The sequence below is a fragment of the Saccopteryx leptura genome, chromosome 1, assembly GCF_036850995.1.
Source record: "Saccopteryx leptura isolate mSacLep1 chromosome 1, mSacLep1_pri_phased_curated, whole genome shotgun sequence".
Lineage (NCBI taxonomy): Eukaryota > Metazoa > Chordata > Mammalia > Chiroptera > Emballonuridae > Saccopteryx > Saccopteryx leptura.
In genome coordinates this window covers 335,728,907-335,752,929 of record NC_089503.1, presented here as the reverse complement: position 1 = coordinate 335,752,929, position 24,023 = coordinate 335,728,907, and the positions used below count along the sequence as shown (strand labels likewise).

Sequence of the window (24,023 nt, the reverse complement as noted above, 5' to 3'; positions counted from 1 at the left end):
TGAGCTGATAGAGGCTCTGCGTTGTTGTAAAACTGGGTGCGTGATCTGTATCTGCCATATAAGTTGGGTTTTGAAATAAAGCTGTGATTATTACAGTCTTCCCTGGAAGCACGCTTGACTTTCAGTAGTTAGATTTTCTTTAATGTTGTTTTGATTTTTACTGATGCATTGTTTGGCTTTTATGAATTTGGGAGCATATAACTAAAATTTTAAAAATAGATGGTTCTTCATCTAACCTTAGCTGCACATAAGAATCAACAGGGGATTAAAAATGCCATTCCTGAATCCTGTTCCAGTTTAAATGACCAGACTATGCAGGATTTTTAAAAAGCTACTGAGCTGAGTGAGCAGATAGGACTGAGAGCCACTGACCTAGCTAAATAGCTAAATTGTCCTTCTCCAGCCTCCCAGTAGATTCTAGCTCATCACATTCCCCCGACACAGCCCCCACGAACCAGTGCTTCTGGACCTTGGTGCTGGCATGTGTCCGTTACCTGGGAGCTTTGAAAAATTACCATGCCCAACCTGTACTCCAGACCAATTACATCGGAATGTCAGTTGGGACCCAGGCAGCAGTAGCTTTTGAAGCTTCCGACCTGATTCTACTGTGCAGCCACGGTCGTCGGAAACGCTGCTACACAGTGCCCCACCCCCAACACACACTAAGTGACTCAGAAATGAAATAACACGCCTCCCCCCACCCCCAGACTCACTGCGGGAAGAAGGTGACGGGGATGACTACATTTTCATGCTGTCGGGAGAAAAGTATCAGAGTGCTTTACCTGATCACCTGACGGTAGAGAATGAATCATCACACTTCTCCTGTGTTTGCTTCACTTACTTATATCATTGTTTGAAGGGCGGGGGAAAACCCAGCATCTGCATTTGGAATTGTCCTAATCCTCCTTTCAGAGTTAATTGTCTGAAACATTTTTGTATAAAGAAAATATGAAAACTTAAAGGCTCTGTGGTAAGAGGTTGAAAATAGTTAAATGAACACTGACTCTCAGTCACTCCGCCCAACAGAGAACCCGTGAGCCTGCGCAGTGATTCCCGGGGGCCCCCTCGCATCCCCACCGGAGCTTGTAGAAGCAGCGATCTTTGCAGCATCGCTCATTCTAGCACTCAGAAACCAAGGGTTCTCTTCCCTCCCCACCTCCTAGGCAGAGGAACATGGTCCAGAGCTCCAGGATGGCCTGCCTACTGGCCCTTGGGCACCTGTCATCTTCCCGCCTCAGTGTAAGAATCCGGCTCCGAGTATTCTTAGCAGCCCCAGCCTGGCATTACTTTGCCCCTGGCACTTAATCCTGTGATTTCTGGTACCCCCAGTCAGAAAATAATGTGATATTTGTACAGAGCTCATTTAGTTCCACAATCTTTAAAAAGAACCACATAACACTTGAGCAGAGGGCCCCCTATCAGTCTTCAGCAAATCTTAGATTGACTTTGAAAAGCCACCACCAGGCCGCAGGAAGAAAAGCTAGAGGGCTGTGGGCTATGGCCCGATGGGGTTTAGCAGGCTCTCTTCTGATTAATTTCAGGCTGGAGACACAGCACTTCATGTTGCTGCTTCCCTAAACCACAGGAAGGTGGTTAAAATCTTACTGGAAGCTGGAGCAGATGGGACCATTGTTAATAATGTAAGTCAAGTTGTAGCAGTGATTTCTAAAGCCCTTTCCACCCCAGTCCAGAGCGGGACAGGTCATTACTTCCTCACCCCCTACAGACTCTGAGGGCACATAGCCTTGCCAGCCTCACCCTGGAGGAGTGTGGAGTCCTGAATAGCCGAACCCCTGGGGCCCCCAGGACTTGAGGAGAGAGAGCCTTGCTCTTGGCAACCCCCTGAGCTGACAAGCCCTGAGGGGTCATCTCTACATTCCTAGCTGAAGGGAGCAAGCACATCCTGGCCTGAAAAAGGTCAGGGCTGCCCAAGTGAGCTAACAAGTGGGTGTTACTGTATACAGATGTAGTCCCTAAAAAAATGGCCACGTGGTCATCAGATTAATTTGCCTCAAAATTTTTAATTCCTTTCTCTCCAAAATTGCCTTATCTCACTCCTGCCTTCTCTCTCAATATCTCTCCCTCCTCCTTCCTCTCCCACCCTTCTCTCTCTCTCCCTCCTCCCTTCCTCTCCCCCTTCTCTCTCTCCCTCCTCCCTTCCTCTCCCCCCTTCTCTCTCTCTCTCCCTCCTCCCTTCCTCTCCCACCCTTCTCTCCTTCTCTCCCTCCTCCCTTCCTCTCCCCCCTTCTCTCTTTCTCTCTCCCTCCTCCCTTCCTCTCCCACCCTTCTCTCTCTCTCCCTCCTCCCTTCCTCTCCCACCCTTCTCTCTCTCTCCCTCCTCCCTTCCTCTCCCACCCTTCTCTCTCTCCCTCCTCCCTTCCTCTCCCCCCCTTCTCTCTCTCTCTCCCTCCTCCCTTCCTCTCCCACCCTTCTCTCTTTCTCTCCCTCCTCCCTTCCTATCCCACCCTTCTCTCTTTCTCTCTCCCTCTTCCCTTCCTCTCCCACCCTTCTCTCTCTCTCCCTCCTCCCTTCCTCTCCCACCCTTCTTCTTTCTCTCTCCCTCCTCCCTTCCTCTCCCACCCTTCTCTCTCTCTCCCTCCTCCCTTCCTCTCCCACCCTTCTCTCTCTCCCTCCTCCCTTCCTCTCCCCCCTTCTCTCTCTCTCTCCCTCCTCCCTTCCTCTCCCACCCTTCTCTCTCTCCCTCCTCCCTTCCTCTCCCACCCTTCTCTCTCTCCCTCCTCCCTTCCTCTCCCACCCTTCTCTCTCTCTCTCTCCTCCCTTCCTCTCCCACCCTTCTCTCTCTCTCTCTCCTCCCTTCCTCTCCCACCCTTCTCTCTCTCCCTCCTCCCTTCCTCTCCCCCTTCTCTCTCTCTCTCCCTCCTCCCTTCCTCTCCCACCCTTCTCTCTCTCTCTCCCTCCTCCCTTCCTCTCCCACCCTTCTCTCTCTCTCTCCCTCCTCCCTTCCTCTCCCACCCTTCTCTCTCTCCCTCCTCCCTTCCTCTCCCCCTTCTCTCTCTCTCTCCCTCCTCCCTTCCTCTCCCACCCTTCTCTCTCTCCCTCCTCCCTTCCTCTCCCCCTTCTCTCTCTCTCTCCCTCCTCCCTTCCTCTCCCCCTTCTCTCTCTCTCTCCCTCCTCCCTTCCTCTCCCACCCTTCTCTCTCTCTCTCCCTCCTCCCTTCCTCTCCCACCCTTCTCTCTCTCTCTCCCTCCTCCCTTCCTCTCCCACCCTTCTCTCTCTCTCTCCCTCCTCCCTTCCTCTCCCACCCTTCTCTCTCTCCCTCCTCCCTTCCTCTCCCACCCTTCTCTCTCTCTCCCTCCTCCCTTCCTCTCCCACCCTTCTCTCTCTCTCTCCCTCCTCCCTTCCTCTCCCACCCTTCTCTCTCTCCCTCCTCCCTTCCTCTCCCCCCTTCTCTCTCTCTCTCCCTCCTCCCTTCCTCTCCCACCCTTCTCTCTCTCCCTCCTCCCTTCCTCTCCCACCCTTCTCTCTCTCTCTCCCTCCTCCCTTCCTCTCCCACCCTTCTCTCTCTCCCTCCTCCCTTCCTCTCCCACCCTTCTCTCTCTCCCTCCTCCCTTCCTCTCCCACCCTTCTCTCTCTCTCTCCCTCCTCCCTTCCTCTCCCACCCTTCTCTCTCTCCCTCCTCCCTTCCTCTCCACCCTTCTCTCTCTCTCTCCCTCCCAGATCCTATAGCAGCCACTAAACTCAGGCACCAGTTTTTCAAGGCTGCCTGTGGTCTCTGTCCTCCCGAAATATCACAGACTCAGAGGGCAGAATGGTGGTGTGTTTGGGGAGTCAAGGGTGTTGAAGCAGGTGAAGGCTCCAGTATTTAGTTTTCCCTTCCTCCTCACAATTCTAGTACCTGTATTGGGTGGTACCTTATGGTATGTCTCCCATGATGCCTTGAACACCTTTCCCATCCCTTGAATCCTACCGTTATCAACTCTTGGTGTTTGGCTTAATCTCCCTAGAGCCTCCATGATGACCGTAGCTTCCTAATTGGTTTTCACAATCCAGTTCCTGAGACTGGCTGGACCCTCATCTGCCCTTCTCCCCGTTCCCCAGGGGAAAGTCATTGCTTGGCTAGATTTTATGATCCTTCGAGTTGCTTCAACAGAAATCTTCTACCTTGACCCTGTCTGATTTTTCCCTTCCCTCATCTCTTTTCCAGAAAGCATTGTTTGGTAGGCAGTGCCCTAGACCTTCACCTCCAGGAGCACTCCCTGCTGACTTGGCCAGCACGTAACTGCTCTTGCTGTGTCCTCAGGTGGAACCTGGCTCCCTGGTTGGGAGGAGGCTCAAGAGCAGGGCGTGGCGTGTCTGTCCTGTTGAGCACGTGTCGGTGCTGGTGTGACTGAACGCAGGGCTGCTGTGCAGGGGGGGCGGCCAGTCCTCACTTGTCCTCCCTGTGCCTTTTCTTAGGCATGCCAGACCCCACTGGAGACTGCCCGCTACCACAATAACCCGGAAGTTGCTCTGCTTCTCACTAAAGCTCCCCAGGTAGGATTGATCACATTTTCTATTGTATCGATTATGTGGGGCTACAAGGCCATTGGGATTCTCTGGTTGCAATCTCCTGAAGCCAATTCAAACTAACTTCAGTAGGGAGCCGATGAGCTTACCATCCAGGCAGTGGGAAACAGGGATTACTGTGGGCCTCCAGGGTAACCGGAACCAGAGACTCAGGCCCGGCAGGCTGCTCTTCATACATGGGCATCATTTTGTTACTACCAGCATCCTGGATTATATAACTCCCCAGGTACTCTGCCAGGAAAAAGTTTCAGTTTAAAAAATCACAGGAGCCCTGGCCGGTTGGCTCAGTGGTAAAGCGTTGGCTCAGCATGTGGATGTCCCAGGTTCAATTCCTGGTCAGTGCACAAAGGAGAAGCACCCATCTGCTTCTCCACCCCTCCCCCCTCGCTTCTCTCTCTCTCTCTCTCTCTCTCTCTTTCTCTTTCTCTCTCCCTTTTCCTCTTGCAGCCATAGCTCGATTGGAGCTAGTTGGCCCTGGGCTCTGAGGATGGCTCCATGGCCTCCACCTGGGGCCTAAGAAGAGCTCAGTTGCTGAACAATGGAGCAATGCCCCAGAGGGGCAGAGCATCGCTCCCTAGTCAGCTTGCCGGGTGGATTCCAGTTGGGGCGCATGCAGGAGTCTGTCTCTGCCTCCCCTCCTCTCACTGAATTAAAAAATAATAAATAAATAATTGTAGGAGAGCTTGGGGCAAGGGCCCAGAACAAGTGAGAAGAGGCTTTAAGAAGATGGCTGCACTCGTTTGACCAGGTGGCCAATGGGCAATTTCTAGAGAAAGATGGAAGGGAGGGGCCCATTCTGAGCAGACAAAGCAAATGTCCATTTAGAGGCAGTTAAATGGAGTCTAATTTTCTTTTCTTTTTTATTGAATAATGGTATTTTGGTAATCTCAATTTTTTAAAAATGATGACAGATCATTTGAGCTGAAGTTGAAATGATCTAAGTAAAAAAGAAATTTAATAGTGATCATTCATAAGTTAGTCATAATTTCAGCACCCTGAAATAACTTCTATTTCTTCTTATTAACTTCCACTGACACATACATTTTACATAATTGTGACTATAATGTACGTACGCTTTGTAGGCTGCCTTTATTCTAACAATAATAGGAAATTGTTCTGTACTCATCACAATTCATCCTAATGGAGGCATAGCATTCCTTTCTATTGCTGTCTATATTTCGTTAAACCATTTCCTTAATGTAGCACATTGAGGTATTTCCCAGTGGGAGCTATTCTGTGGTACATCATAGTGAACACTGATTTGCTTTCCACCTTTCCTGGCTACTGTTGAGAGAAGATAGTGGCCGGGAGCCAGAGGAAGACCCTGGACACCAGCCTGGTGCCTCTTAGCTCAGTCCTGGCTAGCCCGGGTTCTACGTGGCCTTAATTTCATTTAAATTTTAAAAACACGCCTAAAGCCCTGGCCGGTTGGCTTAGTGGTAGAGCATTGGCCTGGCGTGCAGGAGTCCCAGGTTTGATTTCCTGCCAGGGCACACAGGAGAAGCGCCCATCTGTTTCTCCATCCCTTCCCCTCTCCTTCCTCTCTGTCTCTCTCTTCCCCTCCCACAGCCAAGGCTCCATGGGAGCAAAGTTGGCCCGGGTGCTGAGGATGGCTCTGTGGCCTCTGCCTCAGGCGTTAGAAGGGCTCTGGTTGCAACAGAGCGACGCCTCAGATGGGCAGAGCATCGCCCCCTGGTGTGCGTGCATGCTGGGTGGATCCCGATCAGTGTATGTGGGAGTCTGTCTGACTGCCTCCCCGTTTCCAACTTCAGAAAAATACCAAAAAAAAAAAAAAAGCCTGATATAAGCAGTTTCTGGAAATGATTAAGATTTTTTTGTCTTTTGCAAAATTGATCACCCTCTTGGCGTTGGAGTTGGTCCTTCTCAGTGGTCTGTGGAGTCCACAGAGCCCCCGATGGGTGCCGGTCAGCGCGCTTTGGGAAAGGGCTGCACCTCCCTCCATTATTTACAAAGAAGTCATCAGTGTAGTCAATCCGTGCACCCTGGTGGAAAACTGGTAGTCTCTCGTGGATCAAAAAGTACAGGGTGCTATGTAAGTGTTAGAATTCATCACAGTTATCTGGCATTCAGCATTTGGGGGGACAGCCAGCCACGTGCTCAGCCATTTGAGGATCATCAGGTCTTGGCTTAGGTGTGGGATCCCAGGTACATACAGACTGATGGGCCTTTGACCCAACTCTTGTTTGTCTTCCAGAGCCCAAGGCTCTTAATTCACAAGGAAGATTTACTATAGGCAGTTTATCCTATGCAATTCTCCTGTAGTATTTCCATTAAAAAACGGCATAGGCAAGTTTTTCCACATCCATATTAAATAGCAAATAGGGTGACATTTTATGAAAGTTTATTTTGTAGCATTTTACATGCTAAATCCTATTCTCAACACAATTCTAACCTATTGTTCTCTAGTTACAGAAATAGCCTTACTGGCTGTTGATCTGAAATAAGAAATCCCTTTGCCCTGGCGCCTTAGTTGATCATGGATTGCGGTGGTTCACAGCAGTACTAGGGGTATTTCTTTCCAAGGCTGAAAGATCAATATCCTCTGATTTCTATGAATTGGGGAAGATTGATGATGTTTTATTTGGTCGATATCTGGTTTACTGAGAGGCTGTAGACCATACAAAGTTATTGTCCACTGGCTAGTAACATGGTCTATGGAGGCAATTTTTCTGATGATTATTTTTGGGTTGGGTGACCTCTGAGTGTCACTTTTCATTTTGATTGACATGATTCAAAAATGCTTCTGAAACCAAATCTCAGGCTGAGTGTGGCACTGAATCCTGCTGTAAGGGTATACACTGGATGAGCGACGGGCTGTCACTTCCTTTCGTCTGACTTGACTCTCTAGTGAGTCTACATTTAGCTTTAGAAATGGCTCAGGACAGTGGTTCTCAGACTTCTGGTTTAAGGAACCTTTTCCATTTTAAAATATTTTGGAGGCCCACCAGGGAGCTTTGTTTATGTGAATTTTATCCATCAATAGTTACCATATTTAAAATTAAACTGGAGAAAGGTTAAAGATGTTTACTAATTTAAAAATCAGGAGTCCATTATGTGTTCATAGAAATAGCACGGTTTTGTGAAAGAAAAAAAATTTTTCAGAACAAAAATTGAGAAGAGCAGCATTGTTTTATATTTTTGCAGATTTCCTTACTGTCCGACTCAGAAGATAGCAGGATTCTTCTATTATCTATTGCAGCCTCGTGGGTGCAGCCCCTGGTAAATGCTGCTGTACACTCATGAGAGACCAAGAGCGAAAAGGCCCACATTGTCCTAATGTGAGAAAATAATTTTCATCGTATGGACCCAGGAGTTCCTAGACGTTCAGAACTAGGAGGATGAGAGTAGGGTTTAAAAATCAGGTTATTCACAGGCAGATATTGTCAGGGATTTCCCTTTCTGTAGTACCCACTGCCCGTGGAAGCTTTTTTTTGTTGTAATGGCATCACTTGAATATAATGATATAATGAACATAAGAAGAAAGTCTGAAACTGGGATGAAGCCTGACCTGTGGTGGTGCAGTGGATAAAGCATCGACCTAGAACACTGAGGTCGCCAGTTCGAAACCCTGGGCTTGCCTGGTTACGGCACATATGGGAGTTGATGCTTTCTGCTCCTCCCCTTTTCTCTCTCTCCGTCTCCCCCCCCCCCTTCAGTAAAATGAATAAATAAAATCTTTAAAATAATAGGTCTTTAAAAAAACCAGTGTTCCACTTAGTGCTCTTAGTGCTTATGATGCTGTTGCCTGGACATTGATACCTCTGTTTACTGTCCTGCAAAACAAATAAATACAAAAAAAAAGAAAAGAAACTGAGATGAAATTAGTATGCTGAACTTCAGAGGGCCCATACCTGTTTGTACAAGAGGACAATAAAGTGCTGACTTACTGCAGAAAGAGAACGTGGCCTTGAAAAGTGTTTTTACTTTCTGAACCTCCTTGGTGAAGGGGGTGAACCCTGGAAGTGTGAGTAGGGGGCTGGGGGAAGGGTGTGGAGCTGAACCAGTGAAGGTTTCCAGCAGCTCAGAGATCTGGTTAAACATCCTCTGCCAGTTACGCAGCTCTAAGCTGCCAAGGTGGGCAGGGTGGTGGCTGACAGCTACTGAAGGTCCAGGGTGTGCCAGCTACCTCCTTTGTCTTGGTTAATTGCAACAGCCCTTCCTGTGTTTACATTTGAGAAGCTAGATAGAGCACGGGGTCTCAGGACTTGCCCAGAGATCCTGCAACTGGCGCCTGGGTTTCATCCTGGGTCTCTGGACCCCATGGGCGCTTGCCTGTGTCCATCCACCTCTGCACACTCTAAGGGGCCCACCAAAGGCTTCATTTGGGGGAAGAGATTCCTGCCCCATGGTCAGTACCATGGATCATAGATTCACCTCAATCATTTTCAATCAAATTATATACGACTTGGATATGGTTTGACCAAGAGAAAATCGAATGGGCTAGTTTGGACCCAGTGTACCAAGATAATGCCTGGCACAGGACTGCTGCATTGCCGTGCTCCAGGGGTCGCCATTCCTGTCCTGTCTCTAGTCTGTATGAATGGTGCTCTCTGGGTTTAGCAGTGCACAGCCTGCACACACCCTGGTCTCCCTGGCCTGGCACGGAAATGCCCATTATTGTCACAGACTGTAAGCTCCTTGAGGTCAGTGATAATGTCCAGCCCTGGGTCTCTACAGTGCCCAGCCCAAGGTCTAGGAGGCACTGCGGGTGGTCTGAGGTGCTTGATGGGAATACTCAGTCTCCCCTATGAGGGCTGTGAGATCAGAGAGACCAGGTCCGAGGACAAGTCTCTCACGCCAGTGCTGCACCATTTTGTAACGATGCCTCTTGCCTCCTTCAGGTCTTGCGCTTCAGTCGTGGGCGAAGCCTGAGGAAAAAGAGAGAGAGGCTCAAGGAAGAGAGGAGAGCTCAGTCTGTGCCAAGAGATGAGGCGGCACAAAGCAAGGTGGGGGCAGCTCTCCTGCCCTGCCCAGCTCCACCCCTCTCGGGGGCGGGGACTGCCTCCCCGCCTCCTCTGCCTTCGCCTGGGAGTTCCCGTGCCCTCTCTGTCTCCTCCTCTCTCTGGGGTCCTTCAAACTGCTGCCAGTCTGTTCCCTTTGGCTCTTGGGCCCCACTCCCCAGGCCCTCAGATCACGTGCCTGTGTGCGTGCTGCCCCCAGCACCGTGTGCAGATACTGTCACTGGCCCCGTGCCTCCGTGGCCTCGCCCCTGCCCGTTGGACAGCACTGCCTCTCTGACACTGCTCAGTGCTTTTCCCAGTGTGGTGTCCGCTGTGTCATCTGGGACCTCGTCAGAAATGCAAATTTTGAGGCCTCACCTCAGACCCACTGGATCAGAAACTCTGGGGTGGGGCCCAACAATCTGTTTGGACAAGTCCTCCAGGTGATTCTGATGTGGACGAAATTTTGAGAACCCCTGGCACAGTTGTGTCCCTCTTTCTGCGCAGGGAGTGGACTGAGGCTGTGCTCTCTGGGCAGGGGCACAGATGGTGAACAGAGCCCAGGCTGGGTTTCAGCCCCGGGCCCCACTGACCCCGCGCCAGGCGCCCCTGTGCAGTGAACAGCTTGCACTGCTCTCCACAGTAGTAGGAATGAATCGTGCGCTTTTAGCTCTCCCAGGAGGAAGAAGACCAGGAGACAGAGAACTTGGGGCACATTAAGTTTATACCGAGTACTTATTCTTACCTGGTATTTCAGAGTCCTCTTATCAATTTCCAGGGTTAAGGCATTGTAACTGTCATTACATTTCTGTGTGTGAGTTGTACATAATAATTTATAAAAGTTCTCGCAAGGACTAGAAACATGTTATTTTTGTTTTTTATTTCAGAGGATTCTCTTTGCTATGAATTATGGGAGTTCAAGTTCAAAGAATGAGTGGGGTGGTTTTTTGTTGAAATGAGATGGGCCAGAAATCTCTCATACTGAGGGGTTTTGTGTGTGTGGTAGGTTTCTGAAGTTCACGTGGTAGGTTTCTGAAGTTCACATATAATTAGGCCCAAGATTATATTTAGTTTGGCGCCTAATAAAGTAAAAGCCAAGTATTCAACTGACTGGGAAAAGTACACATATTCAGTTAAGACCATCAAGCAGTGACCCCAGGTCTGAGATTTGTTATTGGCAAAGGTTCTCATAGGTCCTGTGGTGGATATAGAGTCTTGCAAACAGACTTTTACACCATTATTGAAAAAGGTCAAGAGAGCAAATAGAAGAGGTTTTTGGGCTTCTTTCCTCTCTGTAGGGAAGTGTCTCGGGGGGAGACACTCCTAGCAGTGATCAGGCTGCACCCAGAAAAGAAGAGGCCAGAGAAGATTTCCTGTCTGCCTCCCCAGAGCCCCAAGCAAAGGACAACAGGAGAAAGTCAAGGCCCAAGGTCAGGAGGCACGTGAAAGCAGCCGAGAGGGGGCTGGGAAGCTGGGTGGTGGAAGGCCCTGCGGATGGCATCGTGCCCCACAGCTAAAAAGCTGCTCTGCTTGGCTGGCTGGTTGGAGCCAGAGCATAGAAATTAAAGCTGGGTGGCAGCAGACACAAGGTGAGCATGCTGATGTATTTCGTGGTGCTGCGAGTAGAACTCCACGAGACAAAGCCAGGGGGAGTCTCTGCCCGATAGTGGGTGAGATGGGAGCCACCGGCCAAGGGTCAGTCTTGCAGTTGTCACAGTGTTGAGGGGTGTTGTCTCTTCCTCTGCCACAGGTGTCAGCATTTTCTGACCCCACCCCACCTGCAGACCAACAGCCTGGACACCAGAAGAACCTGCGTGCTCACAATCATCCTAAGAAGAGGCCCAGACATCGATGTTCACCCCCACCCCCACCCCACGAGTTCAGAGCATACCAGCTGTACACGCTGTACCGGGGCAAGGACGGGAAGGTGATGCAGGTACCTGCTGAGCCCTGTCAGGTGCTGGGGCCGTAGGCCTTCAGCAGGGTTGTCCTTTGAACACTGTATCTGGGGGCTAACATCCACCTCAGACATTCGTTTAAGTAGGAAGAGCTTTGAGGACAAGAGAGATGGTCCGCCCCACCTAAACTGTGGCGTAAACTCTGTCGCTTAGGCCCAGGCAAAGGTTGGGAGGTGGTTTACAAGACTTCGTGCATCGTACTTAGGTGACTCAGGTAATCTTGAGAGCCAAGAGTGGATAAAGCGGCCTGAGGGTCCTGGCTGCATAGCTCAGTAGGTTCAAGCATTGTATTGATATGCCAGGGTTGTGGGTTCGAACCCCGGTAAGGGCACATACAAGAATCAACCAATGAATGCAAAAATAAGTGGAATAACAAATTGAAGTTTCTGTCTCCTTCTCCCTCCCTCCATCTTTTCCTTCCTCCCTACCTCCCCTCTTTACACCCCCAAACCCCTCTCAAATCAATAAAAATAAAAAAACTTTAAAAAGATTGGGACCACATTACCCTCTCTGAGTCCTCCTAGTGCCTCCTGGACCCAGCTTGTCCCGTGGTCGTTCCACAGCTAGGACAGGGCTGAGTCTGTCTCTGTCACCTGCACCCCCCACTGTACTGACTGGCACATGATGGGTACTGGAAACTGATTTTGGAAGGAACAAATGAGTTGGATTGATTGCTTTTCTGTTTCCTTCTTAGGCACCAATAAATGGTTGTCGATGTGAACCCTTGATCAACAAGCTGGAGAATCAGTTGGAGGCAACTGTGGAGGAGATCAAGGCAGAGCTGGGGTCGGTTCAGGACAAAATGAATATAAAGCTGGGGCACATGGAGAGCAAGACCCAGCACCAAGTAAGCGAGGCAGCGGCCTGGGCTCAGGGGCTCGGGGGGCCACGTGATGGGGAGACCCTGAGCACAGCCTCTGTTCCGCAGACTTGGCCCTGAGCGTGGCGCTGAGCTGACCAGGCAGAGGCCCGCTTACATGATTTTGTTTAAAGTCTGCTTATTTAAATTTTTAAAGAACATGTTTAAATTGCTTCTGTTTATAAAAGTAATGTATACCTAATACAGAGCATTTTAAAAAATATGAAAATTAGAAAGGAAAATAAATTACCAATAAGCCCACCATGATGAGAAAGCACTATCAATATTTGGGCTTATTTTCTTCCAGTCTTTATATGCCTGTGTGCTCTGTCCCCCTTTCCCATTACACACAAAATTAGAATGATCATGTCTGTGGTTTTTTTCTCCTCCCAACTTTGTATTTTGAAATTTTCAAACTTAGAGAAAAGTTGAAATAGAAGTATAATGAGTGCGTGTACAACCCTCCACCTCGACTCAGTTCACGTTGCTCCAGTTGCCTGTGTCTCCCTCACACACGTTTTCCCTCCTGCTGAGCTGATTGAGACTTCGTCGCAGACTGTCCTGACACCTCTCTCCAGATATTTCAGAGTGCACTGACAAGAATAACACTTTTACTCTCAGAATACAATACCGTCATCACGTCTGAGAAAATAACAGTTGCATAATATCCAGTTCAGATTTTCTCAGTTCTCCCAAAACGTTATTTCATAACTGTTTTTGCTTTTCCCAAATTGTAAGAGAACGTTTAGAAAGTTACAGAGATAGCAGAAGTGAGATAGCTGGGCTGCATAGGCTCCGGAAACAAGTTAGGCAAAGAAGGACCCTGGGAGTTTAGGAGAGAGAAAGGCAAAGGCAGCATCCCTGGGAGTGTGGCGGGGGCAGGTGTGCGCGCAAGAGGGAGAACACCTGTTTGTTTTTTAAATTTTATGTTTCAATTACAGTTGGCATTCAATATTATTATGTATTAGTTTCAGGTGCACAGCATAGTGGTTTTCGTCTGGTTTTTATTTTTAATCCCAGCCCAGGACCCAGTGGATCTCTTGTGTATTTGTGTTATCCCTGGGTTCTCTTTAAATCTAGAAGCGTCCCTGATTCCTTCATTCAGCTTTCTCCCCTCCTGTCATACTAACTTTTAGAATCCAGGCCAGTTGTTTTTTATAGGATGCTCTGTATTCTGAATTTTTCTTTTCTATCTTTTCCTAATTTTATTTTAACATGTAATTGTATTTTCCTCAATGTTTTATTATGAATTTTATTCAAGCATAAAGCAAAGTTGAAAAAAATTTAAACCAGTGTCACCCTGATAACTTCAATAAAAAGGAAAAGAAAAAATTTTAGTGAATACTTACATGCTCAGCATCTAGATTTAAGCAGTACTACTTTGGCTATATTGTCTTTGTTACATAGTTACTCTCTAAGCACTCCTTTATCCATCTCTCAGTTTTACTTTTTTATTTAAATAAACTATTCAAAAATTGTGTTAGATTTACAGAAAAGGTACAAAAATGGTGCAGAGTGTTCTCACAATAACCTGCACCTCGTTTTCCCTATTACGTATTAACATCTTACATTAGTATGGTACATTGTCACAGCTAATGAAACCATGTTGATACATTTTTTATTAACTAGACTCCATATTTTACTCAGATTTCCTTAGTTTTTTCATAATATCCTTTTTCTGTTCTAGAATATCATCCAAGCTATCACATTACAGTTTTTAGTTGTCTGCTTAAGCTCCACTGATCTAATAGTTTCTCAGACTTTCTTTGTTTTTGAAGCCCTTGACAGTCTTGAGGAATACTGGTCAGATACTTTGTAGAATGTCTCTCAGTTTGGATTCATCTGATGTTTTCCTCATGATTATTCTGGTGTTACGGGGTTTTTGGAAAAAACATCACAGAAATCAAGTACCATTCTCAATTCATTCTGTTTCAGTGATGAGTAATAACATTTCTTATGAGTAATAATAACATTAACTTATGCAAATTGGCTAATGACTTCATGAAAATTATCTTTGCTTTTTATAGTCAAAGGACATTTGACTCCTAGTTGATCAGAACACTTTTTATTTAATTTTGAAAAGCTTTTTCACATAAAGTAACAAGATGTAAAAAAGTTCACAGAAAAGGTAAAATCTTATTGCTGTCATACCTGCTGGAACAGACATTCAATATTGCTTTAACAGAAATGCAAATCAGAATTATGCATTAGTATACTTCTCATATTGTTAAAGATCAAAGAATTTGATGACATAATATGTGGATGAGCATTCAGGAAAGCAGGAATTCCAATAGATAGAAGTATAAACTGGAGTATCCCATAAAATTATGGCTATAGTCATCAAAATTACAAGTGTACATACTTTTTGGTTCTGCATTCATTTTTTTAAATCATTTTTTATTTATCAATTACAGTTGACACAATATTATATTAGTTTCAGGTATACACCCCAGTGATTAGACGTGATATAACTAAGTGATCATCCCTATATGTCTCATACCTATCTGACATCATACATAGTTATATGTATATATTATATATGTATAATTATATATGTATGTATAATATATATGTATAATTATGTATTATATATGTATGTATAATATATAATTCTATATTCTATATTATTGATTATATTCCCTATGCTGTACTTTATATCCGTGTGACTACTCAGTAACTATCAGTTTGTATTTCTTGATCCCTTTATCTTTTCATCCATCCCCCTCAATCCCCCTCCCATCTGTCAACCGTCAAAATGTTCTCTGTATTTATGAGTCTGATTCTGTTCTGCTTGTTTATTTTGGGTTTTTTTTAGGTTTAATTGTTTATAGATATGTATTTATTGCCATTTTATTCATATTTTTTTATCTTTTTTTGTAAAGATTTTATTTATTGATTTCCCAGAGAGAGGAGAGAGAGGGTGGTGAAAGCAAGAAGTATCAACTCATAATTGCCTGACTTTTGTTGTTCACTGATTGTTTTTTGTATGTGCCTTGACTGGGCAAGCCCAGGGTTTCGAACTGGCAACCTCAGCATTCCAGGTTGACATTTGATCCACTGTGCCACCACAGGTCAGGCTTCCCTTTGTAAATTAATAAGAAATGTATGGTAGATATAATTTTTAAATACAAAGATACTTTTTAAGAGCTTACAAAATAACACGTTCATTGGGGGGGAAATTTCACATTGCAGAACAATGTAGCATATTGTCACTCCTCAGAGATCTCTTTCATTCTTGGTTTGGTGTATTTTCCTATAGGTTTTCTCTTATATAGTAGTAACCTAAAAAATTATCACTTTTAAACAAAAATTGAAACATGCTGTACTTATCTTTTAAAATTTTTTAGCCTATTTTTAAATTTAATAAGCCATCTGAGACATGTTAAGCAATGGTGGTGTCTATTCCTGCATATGGAGATTCCACAGTTATGCTTCCTGCTTTTTCTAATTTTATAAGTATTTCCCCTTGTCCTTGGCTTCATATTTCAGCATAATACAACATGGTTTATTTAACCATTCCATATTGTTAGACTTTAAAGTTGCTTATAATTTTTCACTCACATAATGCTGTGATGAACATTTATGGGCATAGACTTTGTTTCGTTAAGTTATTTGCTCAAAATTAGAATAAATGGGCTCAATGTTGAGAATTATTAAGACTCCGCCCTGGCTGGTTTGCTCAGTGGTAGACCATCTGCCCGGAGTGTGGAAGTCCTGGGTTCGATTCCTGGCCAGGGCACACAGGAGAAGCGCCCATCTGCTTCTCCACCCCTCCCCCTCTCCTTCCTCTCTGTCTCTCTCTTCCCCTCCCGCAGCCGAGGCTCCATTGGAGCAAAGTTGGCCCGGGCGCTGAGAACAGCTCCATGGCCTTTGCCTCAGGCACTAGAATGTCTCCATTTGCAGTGGAACAACGTCCCAGAGGGGCCGGGTGGATCCTGGTTGGGCATATGCGGGAGTCTTGTCTGCCCCCCCACCCTGCTTCTCACTTAGGGGGAAGAATGTATTGAGACTTTTGATAATTATCAGCAAACTTCTTAGTTTGTACCAGTTAATATCCTACCAACAGTGTCTGAGTTTATATCTAAAACATTTGCCATCATTCAAAGTTACCATTTCTTAGAAGTTTTGCCAAGTTAAAGACATTTAATTGTTTAATTTTTATATCCTTGTTTGTCAGTGAGGTTGAACATTCTTTTAAATTAAGAAAATAAAATTCTCAATTACATTCTACATTTAATATTATTTTGTATTATCATGCACTTTTACAAAGTGTTCGCCCGATATTTCTAGTGCCCACTGGGTACACCCACAGCTATGACAGTACTATCCGCTGTATTCCCTGTGCTCTGCTTCACATGCCCATCACTGTCCTGTAACTACCAATTCGTCCTTCTCAATCCCCGCCCCTTTATTTCCCAGCCCCTCCCCCGCCCCTCCCGCCACCGTCAGTCTGTTCTATGTATCTGGGTTTGTTTACATTTCATTGTTTGTTCTAAGTGAAGAGGTTGAACATTTTTAAGGTTTATTTGCTATTTGCATTTAGTGGAAAGCCCATTTAAGAAATCTTTTCTTAGAGCCATAATATATCGGTTAAGACTGTTTTGTGAATAAAAACACACTTCTGCTAGTCTAAGCCCAGAGAGGAATTTATTAGGTGAATGCTAAGATGTCTCAAGGACCCCTCTTTGGCTCAAGGAAGGTGACGCTGGGGCATAGACTCTTAGACCTCATTCCAAAACGCAGGGAAAAGGCTGCTGCTCAGCGTGAGTCGGTGCTCCCGCCTGCACCAGTGCAGCTGCCTAGGAACAAGCCTGCGTGGGACGTGGCTGCTCTGGGCAGAGCCCTCCCTGTAGGGGGTAAGTCCATGGGAGACCAGGCCGGTCTTAGAAAACAGGAGAGAACTTCACAGAAAATCCTGAGGGATGAAGAGACAAAACAGAAGGCGCTTCCTACATCTTTAAAATGGATGCTGCTTTTTTAAATTTTTCAAAATCTGAGTGTGGAACGTTTTGGTTGTCCCTGACAGGAGAGGAGCTTACCAGTGAGCCCTTATGGGCTGGCTTCCCCTACAACAGCTTCTTTCTCTTCTTTGGACATTGTCAAAGCAGCGACAGATCAGCTCTTCTGGGTGGGAAGGCCCTACAGGAAACGTCAGCATGAGGAAGGGCCCCAGAGGGGCATGTGATTGAAAGGTCGTGACGGTCATTTCTTCTCTGATGCCGTCCCTGTGACCTCCTTCCAGAGTCTTCTTCACACTTGCTGTGACTACTTTTTTTTTTTACATAATAAAAAATTTGGGGGACTATATCAAACTAAAAAGCTTTTGCAGCTAAAGACAATAAGAACAGAATAAAAAGACAAACTACACAGTGGGAGAACATATTCGACAATACATCTGATAAGGGGTTAATAACCAAAATTTATTACTTGTAAAACTCAACACCAGGAAGATAAACAATCCATTCAAAAAATGGGCAAAAGAAATGAATAGACACTTCTCCAAAGAGGACATAAAGATGGCCAATAGGCAGATGAAAAATGCTCAACATCACTAATCATTACAGAAATGCAAATTAAAACCACAACGATATATCACCTCACACCAGTTAGAATGGCGCTCATCAATAAAACAACACAGAATAAGTGCTGGCGAGGATGTGGAGAAAAGGGAACCCTCCTGCACTGCTGGTGGGAATGCAGACTGGTGCAGCCACTGTGGAAAACAGTATGGAGATTCCTCAAAAAATTAAAAATGGAACTGCCTTTTGACCCAGATATCCCACTTTTAGGAATATACCCCAAGTACGCCATAGTACTGTTTCAAAAGGAGAAATGCACCCTCATCTTTATGGCAGCATTGTTCACAATAGTGAAGATCTGGCAACAGCCCAAGTGTCCATCAGTAAACGAGTGGATTAAAAAGCAGTGGTACATATACATAATGGAATACTATGGGGGCATGAAAAAGAAGGAAATCTTACCTTTTCCATGGATGAACCTGGAAACTGTTAAGTGAAATAGGCCAGGCAGAGAAAGAAAAATATCATATGACTCACTCATTTGAGGAATCCAATGAACAGTGTGAACTGAGGAACGGCATTGAGACAGAGGAGAGATCAAAGGGACCAAAGGAAAAGAGGACAGAGGGAAAGGGAATGATAGGATGGGATAAACCTGAAGGGAAGGGGGGAGGGCGCTGTGGGGAGAGGGCAAGGGAGATGTTGAGGGGAATACGGGGGAGGGGGGATGCATTCAGGGCAACACTAGAATCTATGTAAACACAATAAATTAAAATCAAAAAAATATTTTTACTAAATTTTTTAATTTATTGTATTAACATGAATTCAAGTGTCCCACTCAGTATAACACCCTCAACCCTCAACCACATGCCCCACCATTATACCCCTTTTACCCCCTTCCCCTAACTCCCTCCCCTCTTCCCTCTGGGACTTGCTGTCCTGTTATCTATATCTCTGTGTTATGTATATATAATTTCACTAATCCCTTCCCCTTCTCTGATTCCGTTCCCTCTAACAGCTGTCCCTCTGCTCCCTGTGACCCCACCTCTGCCTCTATTCCATTCCTCATTTCACTTTGTTCCTTAGATTTCACATATAAGTGAGATCATGACATTTTTCTTTCTCTGCCTGGTTTACTTCACTTAGCATAATAATCTCCAGGTCTATCCATGCTGTTGCAGAAAGTAAGATTTCCTTCTTTTTAATGGCCCCATAGTAATCCATTGTGTGTATGTACCAAGCTTTTTTATCCACTCATCCACTGATGGACATTTGGGCTGTTTCCAGATCTTGGCTATTGTAAACCATGCTGCAGTAAACATGGGGGTAAATATCTTTTTTAAATTAGTATTTTGGAATTCTTAAGATATAGTCCAAAAAGTGGGATAGCTGGGTCATAAGGCAGTTTCATTTTTAATTTTTTGAGGAGTCTCCATACTGTTCTCCACAGTGGCTGCACCAGATAGCCATTCTGACAAGTGTGAGGTGGTATCTCATTGTGGTTTTAATTTGCATTTCTCTGATGATTAATGATGTTGAACATTTTTTCAAATGCCTATTGGCCATCTGTAATGTTCTTTTTGGAGAAGTGTCTCTTCAGTTTCTTTGCCCATTTTTTAATTGGATTGTTTGCTGTCTTGGTGTTGAGTTTTAGAAGTTCTTTATAAATTTTGGTTATTGACCCCTTATCAGATGTATTGGCAAATACTATATGTTCTCCCATTGTGTGGGTTGTCTTTTTATTTTGTTAATGGTGTCTTTTGCTCGGCAAAAGCTTTTTAGTTTGATACAGTCCCATTTATTTATTTTGTCCTTTATTTCACTTGCCCATGGAGATATATCAGCAAAAATATTGCTACGAGAGATATCAGAGAGTTTATTACCTATGTTTTCTTGCAAGATGTTTATGGTTTTGCGACTTCCATTTAAGTCTTTTAACCATTTTGAGTTTGTTTTTGTGAATGGTGTAAGTTGGTGGTCTAGTTTCATTTTTTTGCATGTACCTGTCCAATTTTTCCAACACCATTTATAAAAGAGACTGTCTTTACTCCATTGTATGCACTTACCTCCTTTGTCAAATATCAATTGTCCATATAAGTGTGGATTTATTTCTGGGTTTTCTGTTCTGTTCCATTGATCTGTAGGCCTGTTCTTATGCCGGTACCAAGATGTTTTGATTCCAATGGCCTTGTAGTATAACTTGATATCAGGAAGTGTAATATCTCCCACTTTGTTCTTCATTGTCAAGATTGCTGAGGCTATTTGGGTTCTTTGTTGGCTCCATATAAATTTTTGGAATATTTTTTCTAGATCTCTGAAGCATACCATTGGTATTTTAATGGAAATTACATTGGATAGATTGCTTTGGGTAGTATAGACATTTTAATGATGTTAATTCTTCTTATCCATGAACATGGTATATGCTTCCACTTGTTTGTATCATCCTCAATTTCTTTTTCCAGTGTTTTACAATTTTCCAAGTGCAAATCTTTTACCTCCTTGGTTAATTTTACTCCTAAGTACTTTATTTTTTTGTTGTTACAATAATGGAGAGGATTATTTCCTTAATTTCTCTTTCTGAAAGTTTATTGTTGGTATGTAAAATGCCATTGATTTCTGAATATTAATTTTATATCCTGCCACCTTGCCAAATTCATTTATCGTGTCTAGTAGTTTTTTAACTGAAACTTTAGTGTTTTCTATATGCAGTATCATGTCACGCACTAGTAAATAATGACAGTTTTACATCTTTTCCAACTTGAATGCCTTTTATTTCTTCTTCTTGTCTGATTGCTTGGCAAGGACTTCTAGAACTATGTTGAATAAGAGTGGTGAAAGGGGGTACCCCTGCCTCGTTCCTGATATTAAGGGGTTTGCTTTTAATTTTTGCCCATTGAGTATGATGTTGGCTGTCAGTTTGTCATAGATGGCCTTTATTATGTTGAGGTATGTCCCCTGTATTCCCACTTTGCTCAGAATTTTTATCATAAATGGGTATTGGATTTTATCAAATGCTTTTTCTGCATCATTGATACAATCATATGATTTTTATCTTTCATTTTGTTTATGTGATAAATTACATTGATTGACTTGCAAATATTATACCAGCCTTGCCTCCCTGGAATAAAACACACTTGATCATAATGTATGATCAGGTTTGCTGGATCAGGTTTGCTGATATTTTGTTGAGAATTTTAGCATCTATGTCCATCAGGGATATTGTCCTATAGTTTTCTTTCTTTGTAGCGTCTTTACCTGGTTTTGGAATGTGGATAATGTTTGCCTCATAAAATGAGCTTCGAAGTCTTCACTTCTCTTGATTTTTTTGTAATAATTTGAGAAGGATAGGTTTTAGGTCTTTGAATGTTTGTAAAATTTGCCTGTGAAGTCATTGTGGTCCAGGACTTTTGTTAGCTGGGAGTTTTTTATAACTGTTTCAGTTTAATTTGTTGTAATTGGTCTGCTTAGGTTTTCTGATTCTTCCAGATTCAGTTTTGGAAAAGTATGTTTCTAGGAATTTATCCATTCCACCTAGGTTGTCCAATATTTTGGCATATAGATCTTCATAGTGTTGTCTTATAATCCTTTGTATTTCTGTGATGTCAGTTGTTAATTTTATGTATTTGGGTTGTCTCTCTTTTTTTCTTAATGGGTCTGGTTAAAGATTCGTCAGTTTAGTTTACCTTTTCAAAGAACCAGCTCTTGGTTTCGTTGATCTTTTGTATCTTGTTTCAGCCTCAATGTAATTTATTTCCGCTCTGATCTTTAGTATTTCCTTCCTTCTACTTCCTCTGGGCTTTATTTATTTTATTTTTTTCTTCTAGTTCTTTTAGGTGCAGGGTCAGGTTGTCTATTTGAGCATTTTCTTGCTTCTTTTTTTAAAAATTTTAATGGGGTGACATTAATAAATCAGGGTACATATGTTCAAAGAAAACATCTCCAGGTTATCTTGTCATTCAATTATGTTGCATACCCATCACTCAAAGTCAAATTGTCCTCTATCACCTTCTATCTGGTTTTTTTTTGTGCTGTTTTGATTGTCGTGGCTCTATAATATAATTTGAAGTCAGGTATTGTAATGCCTCCAGCTTCGTTCTTTTTCCTTAGGATTGCTTTGGCTATTTGGGTTTTTTATAGTTCCATATAAATCTGATGATTTTTTGTTCCATTTCTTTTAAAAATATCATCGGAATTTTGATGGGAATTGCATGAAATTTGTATATTGCTTTGGGTAATATGGTCATTTTGATTATATTTATTCTTCCTATCCAAGAACAAGGAATATTTTTCCATTTCATTGTATCTTTTTTGATTTCCCTTAACAATGCTTTGTAGTTTTCATTATATAGGTCCTTTACATTCTTTGTTATGTTTATTCCTAGTTATTTTATTTTTTTTGTTGCAACCATGAAAGGGATTATTTTTTTGAGTTCATTTTCTAATGTTTCATTGTTGGCATATAGAAAGGCTATGGACTTTTGTATATTAATTTGTATCCTGTGACCTTACTGTATTGGTTTATTGTTTCTAGTAATCTTTTTGTGGAATCTTTGGGGTTTTCGATGTATAGGATCATATCATCTGCAAAAAGTGAAACTTTTATTTCTTCTTTTCTGATATGAATTTTCTTGCTTCTTAAGGTATGTCTGTAATGCTATAAAGTTCCTCCTTAGGACTGCTTTCTCTGTGTCCCATAGATTTTTAGGTTTTTGTATATTCATTTTCATTTGTTTCGAGGAAATATTTGACTTCTTCCTTGATCTCATTGTTAACCCATTAGTTATTTAATAACATGCTATTTAGCCTCCAAGTGTTTGAATGTTTTTCAGTTTTTCTATTGTAGTTGATTTGTATTTTTAGGCCATTGTGATCAGAGAAGATGCTTGATATGATTTTAATCTTCTTAAATTTATTGAGACTTGTTTTGTGTACTAAAATGTGGTCTATCCTAGAAAATATACCATGAGCACTTGAAAATAATGTACCATATTTTTTGCTTCATAAGACACACCTAGGGTTTTAAGGAGGAACATAAGAAAAAATAATATTCTGAACCAAATGGTGTGTTAAAATATTTAATAAAATATGGTATATTGTGCTGCATTGGGGTGAAAGGTTCTGAAGATATCAATTAAATCCAGTTGATCTAGTGTGTCATTTAAGGCCACTGTATTTTTGTCAATTTTCTGTCTGAAGGATCTATTCATTTGTGTTAGTCGGGTATTAAAATCCCCTACTATTATACTATTACTGATGATCTCGCCCTTTATGTCCATCAAAATCTGCCTTATATATTTAGGTGCTCTTATATTGGGTGCATAAATATTTACAATGGTTATATGCTCCTGTTGGATTGCTCCCTTTATCATTATGTTATGACTTTCTTTGTCCTTTATTATAGCCTTTGTTTTAAAGGCTATTTTGTCACATATAAGTATTTTACCCCAGCTTTTTTTTTAATTTTTCATTTGCATGAAATACTTTTTTCTATCCCTTCACTTTTGGTCTATGTGTATTTTTTGTTGAGGTGGGTCTCTTGTAAACAGCATATATGCAGGTCCTGTTTTCTTATCCATGCAGCAACCCGAGGCCTTTTTTTTTCTTTTAAGAAAGGAGAGAGAAAGAAAAAGAGAAGGGGGAAGGAGCAGGAAGCATCAGCTCCCATACATGCCTTGATCAGGCAAGGCCAGGGATTTGAACCAGTGACCTCAGCCTTCTAAGTTGACTTTTTTTTTTAACGTTTTTTAAATTATTTATTTATTAATTTTTACAGAGACAGAGAAAGAGTCAGAGAGAGGGATAGACAGGGACAGACAGACAGGAACAGAGCACACGTAGCGACACCTTAATTGTTCATTGATTGCTTTCTCATATGTGCCTTGACTACGGGCATTCGGCAGACCGAGTAACCCCTTGCTCGAGCCAGCAACCTTGAGCTCAAGCTGGTGAGCTTTTGCTCAAACCAGATGAGCCCGCACTCAAGCTGGCTACCTTGGGGTCTTGAACCTGGGTCTTTCGCATCCCAGTCTGACACTTTATCCACTGCGCCACCACCTGGCCAGGTAACATGTACTTATTTATTACCATTTTATTCGTTAAATCTACAATCCTGTTTATTTATTTATTTATTTATTTTGCTCTTTTTATAGCAGGACCCTTAATATTTCTTGCAGTTTGGTTGTAATGAATTTCTTGAGTC

The 24,023-nt window shown here is 43.4% G+C and overlaps 1 protein-coding gene across 4 annotated transcripts in view; it reads left to right on the top strand.

The window, feature by feature from the left end:
• Nucleotides 1-24,023, top strand: part of ANKRD6 (ankyrin repeat domain 6) — a 256,918-nt gene that overhangs the window by 222,193 nt on the left and 10,702 nt on the right. For all 4 annotated transcript variants that reach the window (XM_066358884.1, XM_066358883.1, XM_066358880.1 and 1 more), the window contains 6 exons: nt 1,542-1,640; nt 4,417-4,494; nt 9,390-9,494; nt 10,787-10,918; nt 11,239-11,424; nt 12,141-12,293. In XM_066358884.1, coding sequence (XP_066214981.1) covers nt 1,542-1,640; nt 4,417-4,494; nt 9,390-9,494; nt 10,787-10,918; nt 11,239-11,424; nt 12,141-12,293 — 753 coding nt within the window. The remainder of the gene's footprint in view (nt 1-1,541; nt 1,641-4,416; nt 4,495-9,389; nt 9,495-10,786; nt 10,919-11,238; nt 11,425-12,140; nt 12,294-24,023) is intronic.